Source organism: Pundamilia nyererei, unplaced genomic scaffold (assembly GCF_000239375.1).
Source record: "Pundamilia nyererei isolate P.nyererei 1_Seehausen unplaced genomic scaffold, PunNye1.0 scaffold00157, whole genome shotgun sequence".
NCBI lineage: Eukaryota > Metazoa > Chordata > Actinopteri > Cichliformes > Cichlidae > Pundamilia > Pundamilia nyererei.
In genome coordinates, this window is record NW_005187558.1 from 1,217,325 (window position 1) to 1,223,900 (window position 6,576).

Here is a 6,576-nt window from a genome sequence, read left to right on the forward strand (position 1 = left end):
TCAGGCTACGTTCACCACTGTGTCAGGCTACGTTCACCACTGTGTCAGGCTACGTTCACCACTGTGTCAGGCTACGTTCACACTGCAGGTCTTAATGCTCAAATCCGATTTTTTTGATCAAATCGGATTTTTCAGTGTGAACGTAGCCTTAGAGAGGGGGTGTCTAGCAGACTCATTCTGACGTATTGAGTAGAACAGCTGTTCAGAGGGAATCAACGTGAAGATATGAAAACATCTGACAGATTCAAAATTGAGAAATAAACGAGATCAGGACAAACAAAGTGATGCAGGCAGACAGACCGGGGAGGCCTTTTGAATCCGTTAGCCTTCCCGAATCACAGAACCAGAGAAAGAGCTACACAGACCTTTGCATGGTTCTTCTCTTTATCTTACCTGTTGATAACTAATGGTGCTGCCCCTTGTGCTCAGGTCTACTACTATGCTGAAACCCAGACAACACACATCACCCACCCAGATGGCATGGAGGTGCTGCACTTCGCCAACAACCAAACAGGTGAGAGCAGATGATGAAGCAGTGAAATTGCCAGGAGACAAAAGCTGCTGGGCTTTTTGCATTAGTGAGGTAATATTCCCATCTCATCTGAGTGCAGAGTAATTCTAAAATGATATAACAGGAGTGATAAACAAGATCTGCGTCAGAAATTGGTTGGGTGGGGAACTCCAGGCCTCAAGGGTCGGTGTCCTGCAGGTTTTAGATCTCACCCTGGGTCAACACACCTGAATCAAATGATTAGTTCATTACCAGGCCTCTGGAGAACTTCGACATGTTGAGGAGGTAATTTAGCCATTTGAATCACCTGTGTTGGATCAAGGACACATCTAAAACCTGCAGGACACCAGCCCTCGAGGCCTGGAGTTCCCCACACCTGGTTTACTGCATCATGAGTTCTCCAAAGTAGCAATCTTGAAATGCACTGTTGGAAGCAAATTGGCTTTTCTGTCCCATCAAAAAAAATTGTTAGTACTACAAAAGTCAGATATTCACTTTACTGTAAGAAGAAGGATAAAATAAAGTAATTTTAACACAACAGTACTTAGGAGTAAAAGTCCACGAGGTAAGTGTAGGAAAGGAACTTCCTTTCTCATGCTTGTCTTGTGGACTTTGGACATGTGTACCAACTCATATTCTACATTAATTTTTATTCCTGCTTCAGAAAAGCATTTTCCCGACGGCCGTAAGGAAATCACCTTCCCAGACCAGACAGTAAAGAACCTTTTCCCTGATGGCAGGGAGGAGAGCGTACTGACAGACGGGACCATCATCCAGGTTAACTCGTAAGTCGACCTTATATTTACCTTTAATCAATTTCCCTTACTACCTTTATAACAAAATGGTTTTTTTGCACGATATCCCTTACCAGACATGTACTCATAACTTAATTTTTGTAGGACTTCCGTACCCCTTTCCACTTCTGCACTGCGCCCCACGAGTGATATATTTAAAATGACAAGGAAAAAAAAAAAAAACAGCTAGCAGAAAATAAGACTAATTTTTCCATCATATGGGAGAGTCAGATATTGTGAATGTTGGAGAAGGAAATAGCGAGTGATGATAACAGGTGGTGCTACAATTTTCAGTCTATTATGTGTTAATACATCAAACAACTGACTAATGGTTAAAGAAATTGAGTATTACCACCACTCAAGACTAACTGGGCATCTATACATGCCGTTTCTCTCAGGGACGGCACCAAAGAGATCCTTTTTAACACAGGCCAGAAGGAGATCCACACAGCAGAGTACAAGAGGCGAGAGTATCCAGATGGCACAGTGAAGACCGTCTACGCAGATGGGAGGCAAGAAACCCGCTACCCCACCGGGCGGCTCAGGATCAAAGACAAAGATGGAAACGTCATCCTGGACACCAAGGTGTAGAAAGGTGGTGAATCTCAGTGACTGAAACTTGAAGCATTTTTATTATTGCAGCTATTGTTCAAACTGTGAAAAAAATCCAGGACATCAGAGAAGGATGTCTGGAGAATTTGGTGCTTTGTCTTTATTTATTTTCTTCACATGTGATAACAGATACAGGTGAGCTTTGGACATTTTGTTTTAACGATGTGACATAATCAACAGTTCAACCTGCTTTGATATTCTTGAGTTGACACTCCTTGCTTCTGAGATTCACAAATCAGCTTGTTGTTGTTTTTAAATACTTCTGTCTATATGTAGCAAATGGAGTTATGTGACACACTTTTGTGCCAGTGGTTTTAAGCCCACCCACTAAAGCACAACTGGCAGTGGCACAGGCTCAACAAGCACTACCCATGGGTGTAAAAATGAAAAACAGACCAATAAATAAATGCCGGTTTAACACACTGAGTAGACTTGGCGTTATAGAGGAGACAAAAGGAATGAAACACAATACACCTCAGTCTTAGATTCACAATGATTCCTAACAGGACCTTTTGCACAAAAATCTGGGATACTTTTTAATAATTCAGCAAGTCCAACAATGTTTTGACTTGACCCTCTGGGTTTGTTCAAAGTAACCACCCAGTCAGCTTGTTCATAGCCAAAAGTGTTCACCAACAGATTATGTCTGTAATTTTTATTATTTTTATGGTTTTTTGCAATTTTTTCTGCATAAAGTTTTGAACTAACATTAGTTCTTTCCATAAATATTAGATAGTCATTACTTTTTACATTTTTAACCCGTTAAACACCAGTTTGTTTGTACAATGCACTTGTTGGAAGACAACCTCAGAACTCAATTTCATATATTTGCAGTGCTACTGGAACTTCTTGTATTATTAATAGTAGAGTCTGGGAAATCTAATTGATTTACATTAACATTGATTATTATGGATTGTGCTCAAAAGACACACATTCCTCCGATTCTATGTGGGATATTGCTGTGGTAGGTTTGGTGACGCCACAGACGAACAATAAAAATCTTCCTCTGTTGCAACTGGAGGAGCCGGGGAGGTAGCTCTAGGTTGTTTCCCCTGTGCCAGTTTTCATCTGAGGAGTTCCTCTGCCAAGGTGACCATAGTAAAGACGTTGTCCTTTGAGCTCCTCTGTCAGTTGGAGACTGCACTCCTTTCCCTTTTTTACTTCCTGAGAACTTCCAGTGTTGTAAGGGTGCACAGCAGGTAAAAGGATCTCCAGAAGTAAAAGTGCTTTCAGCATGTGCTTCAAAGCTCAATAGCCTGCATCAACAGAAATTCACTGCAGCCTATTTTATATGTGATGTGTCATCATTTATTCCAGTCTATCTTGCAAATACATGTTTGTGTTTGTGCATGACATTGCAGCACAAACTGTTAGATCCTTGAGATCAAACCTACGTCAAAATTGTGTCATTATTTTGGTCCATTGGGAGTGCGGTAAGCCATCAAACTCCCCTATTGGAAACTAGGAATATTACATGAAATTGCTTGTTTGGCCAAAAATTGGTAAATTATGTAATTTGGTAAAAAACATTAAATACTACAATTCATTTGTTGAGTTTAGAATGAAAGCAATTTTACCTAAATTGCATGATTTAGTACTGTCAATAACAAGGAATCAAATGTTATTATAACAGGTTTCAACAGGCCAAGAATGGCCACGATAGAGCCCAGAGGGTTAAACTTTCTCCTACTATCCTGTCTGTTTGTCCCAGGATATTCCTGCTTAATATCCAAACCACGACCTGCTTTCGTCTGCTGTGGATGAACATTTGTAGTTTTCTCGTGTTTGCAACTATTTTTATTTGTAAAAATGTTAAATGCATATTTATTTCCCTAGCTGGCTGTACATATTTTTTTGTAAAATACATTTTCTTTTAAAAAAATTTTTTCAAATCTTTGAGTGTTTGTAGAGACTGTATCACATCGTCCTTTTCATTGCACCTTAGTAAAAACACACTGCAGAGGTCAGTGAAAATGGGAATATTTTACTTAGCACCTTCATACAGTAAAAGAAAAGAGAAAACAAAGTGCTACATGAACAGCTTTAATCTCTGCTGTACAGGAACAATGAAAATAAATAGAACATTTCTGTACTATATAAAAACTAGGAACACAAAGAAAACCAGAAGAACACAAAACCTGAACTGAAAACAAACTGAGCCAGGAAGCCTGAAAAAGATAATAAATTTATTATTAGCTTGCTGTTCTGTTTATTAATAGCAAGCTACTATTAAGTCACTTAAATATACAGTTCAAAAGATTCTGCTGGTTACTTTTATTTCTTTGCAACATTTAGTATCTGATCCTGTTTGACTTTAGAGCCACAACAAAACATTGAATCACAAATCTCCACAACACATTTAAACAGCATTAGTTTATCAGCCACAGTCTAATGGGGTCTGTATTTAACTGTGTCCTGGATGCTACTCACTCTCTTTGGTAAAGTTAAGAATGACTGTGGACAACTCGAATCATACAGATGCAGACATTTCAGAAAGCATTCTTTCTAAAGAAATTTTGGTGCTTGAAATAAAATGCTAAAAAACTTACCTGAACAGTGTTTGGAGGGTGTCTTTCCACTTTACTCAAGTTCTGCCAGTCCTTTGGTCACCAGAGGCAGATGGACCAACTCTCCATCCTCGCTGTACAGCAGCACTGTGAGCTCTGGTTCTTGAGCCTAAACCGAGGAGGACAGTGAGATACTGACTGGAAGCAAACAAAAAAATTCTCAGGCTGTGAGACCAAAGATTTGACAGTATAAAGAGTGCAACACAGGACTTACTCTGCCTGATTTGAAGTTATTAGGTAGTCTTGTTTACATACACATTTATTATTTATTAGTTACACAATGGCAGTGTCCGTTGGTGGATCCTTTAAGTCAAAAGTTATGGTAAAGATTCATTAAGATGCTGGAAATCTTCAACACATTTGGCACCACATCAACATGATGGGAGCTAGCCCTATTCTACAGTGGTAAACAAAATACTGTGAGGATTTGTGCATTCAGAACAAAACTGCAGCTTGATGTCCTTGAAGACGAGGCAGTATTGTCACGGCCTCTTTGTCTTTGACTGAATCATTAACCTGTTTTGTTACATATAACTCCAGGGCTTGGCAGAGAATAACTATGATCCCCATATGTTTGTTTTCTTCTGTATGAAAAGTGAATTACTGATATTACATTTGCTCTTGACCTTTATATATAAACGTATGAAAAATTTGTTTGTATTTACAAAAAAATCAGAAGTGCCACACAGAATAAAAGGGCCATGAAGGCCGTAAATAGGACTGCTAGTAAAAACTGACTTAAGGAAAGCAGGTTTCCATCTGCTGAGAAAACATTTTCAGCAACAACATTTATGTTTGTTGTGTTATCTTAGAGCTCACAGTGAAAGATAACACAGCTAGTTTAGTACTGTTTCCAAAAACCTATCATGGCACATTTTTAATGACATTTCTTTAATAAATGAAACTTATGTCTTTTGAATGTAATTTCTTAGTTTTAAAAACAGTTATGTTGTGTGTGTTTCATACCACAACAGAGGCTGTGATGTTTTTGTGTAACAGGTCGATCATTTCCATTGCAGCCTTCATGCTCCATTTGGGGCTGTAGGGCAGCACATTTTCCTCCCTTGTGACACTCGGAGCTTTGAAGCCAGCGACTTTGACTTTTAGTGCCCTACATGGAAACTCCAGCAGCTCAGCTGGCATTTGGCGCAGCCTGCCAGGAAGCAACACATTATGAGAACGCCACTCAACACATCCGCATGTCCACATCATCTGTTTATCAGTAGATAAACCCCATTCAGGGTGGGTCTCAAAGAAATTCAAAGTTAAACAAACAGCAGCTTAAGACTGGAGCCTACATTAAAAGCCAGGATATCTTTTTCTTATCTGGCTTCACTTACACCAACATCAGCAGTCAGGCTAAGCGGTCACATGATGGTGTTTATCAACTGGATTAAGTCACCCTAGGGTTTCTCAAACTAGCTGCGAGTGTGTTCACATAAAACAGAAAGCAATGGCAGCATATGCTCAAAACTCTACTTGCTGATTAATTAATTACCATGATTTACCCAGTAAGTGAACCACCTATGTAATACTGAAAACCCAGTTTAACCCAGTGATTTTGTGTCAGCATTGTCACCAGAAGATATATCCCTCTCACTTCTTCTCCACGTCATTTTTCTACGACAAGCCACAAATTTAATGCCTATAAAGTTTTCCAACACTTGGTCTGTAGCATGTTTGTACATTTTCTCATATTTTTCAGAGGAAGTGTGCTAGTAGGATGATAAGATTCATACTTGCTGGTAGGTAGAGTGTCATCAGAGCCAAAATCGACGTGTTGTACCAGGAGCGTGACAGGTTCTGCACTGATGAACTTCATCAACCTGGCTCGATAGTACTTTCCATCACTGTACTCAGCGAGACATGGACCACCTGGAAACCACAGAGTGTTGGGAGGCCCCAACTTAGTGAGTCTTGCACAGAATCGGCTGCGACTTGGTGACTGCTTGTCATCCGGTAAAAGGCAACAGTATTCCTTGCTTTAAGCTAGAGCTGGGCGATAGAACGATAACGATATGTATTGCGAAATAACTTTTTCTCGATAGAAAAATTAAACTATTGCGATAGGCCTCATCTCTCTTGTCCTCTT

At 39.6% G+C, this 6,576-nt stretch overlaps 2 protein-coding genes across 2 annotated transcripts in view; one reads left to right on the forward strand and one right to left on the reverse strand.

Annotated features, from left to right (window-relative positions):
* The window catches only part of cpap (centrosome assembly and centriole elongation protein), a 12,623-nt gene extending 8,871 nt beyond the window's left edge, over positions 1 to 3,752 (forward strand). Inside the window, exons 17-19 of the mRNA XM_005745331.1 lie at positions 430 to 514; positions 1,176 to 1,296; positions 1,704 to 3,752. Coding sequence (XP_005745388.1) covers positions 430 to 514; positions 1,176 to 1,296; positions 1,704 to 1,896 — 399 coding nt within the window. The 3' untranslated portion in view covers positions 1,897 to 3,752. The remainder of the gene's footprint in view (positions 1 to 429; positions 515 to 1,175; positions 1,297 to 1,703) is intronic.
* A 303-nt stretch (positions 3,753 to 4,055) lies between these two features.
* The window catches only part of LOC102196205 (RING finger protein 17-like), a 15,455-nt gene continuing 12,934 nt past the window's right edge, over positions 4,056 to 6,576 (reverse strand). Inside the window, exons 16-19 of the mRNA XM_005745332.1 lie at positions 6,224 to 6,359; positions 5,451 to 5,637; positions 4,467 to 4,593; positions 4,056 to 4,085 (exon numbers count right to left, since the gene is read on the reverse strand). Coding sequence (XP_005745389.1) covers positions 4,498 to 4,593; positions 5,451 to 5,637; positions 6,224 to 6,359 — 419 coding nt within the window. The 3' untranslated portion in view covers positions 4,056 to 4,085; positions 4,467 to 4,497. The remainder of the gene's footprint in view (positions 4,086 to 4,466; positions 4,594 to 5,450; positions 5,638 to 6,223; positions 6,360 to 6,576) is intronic.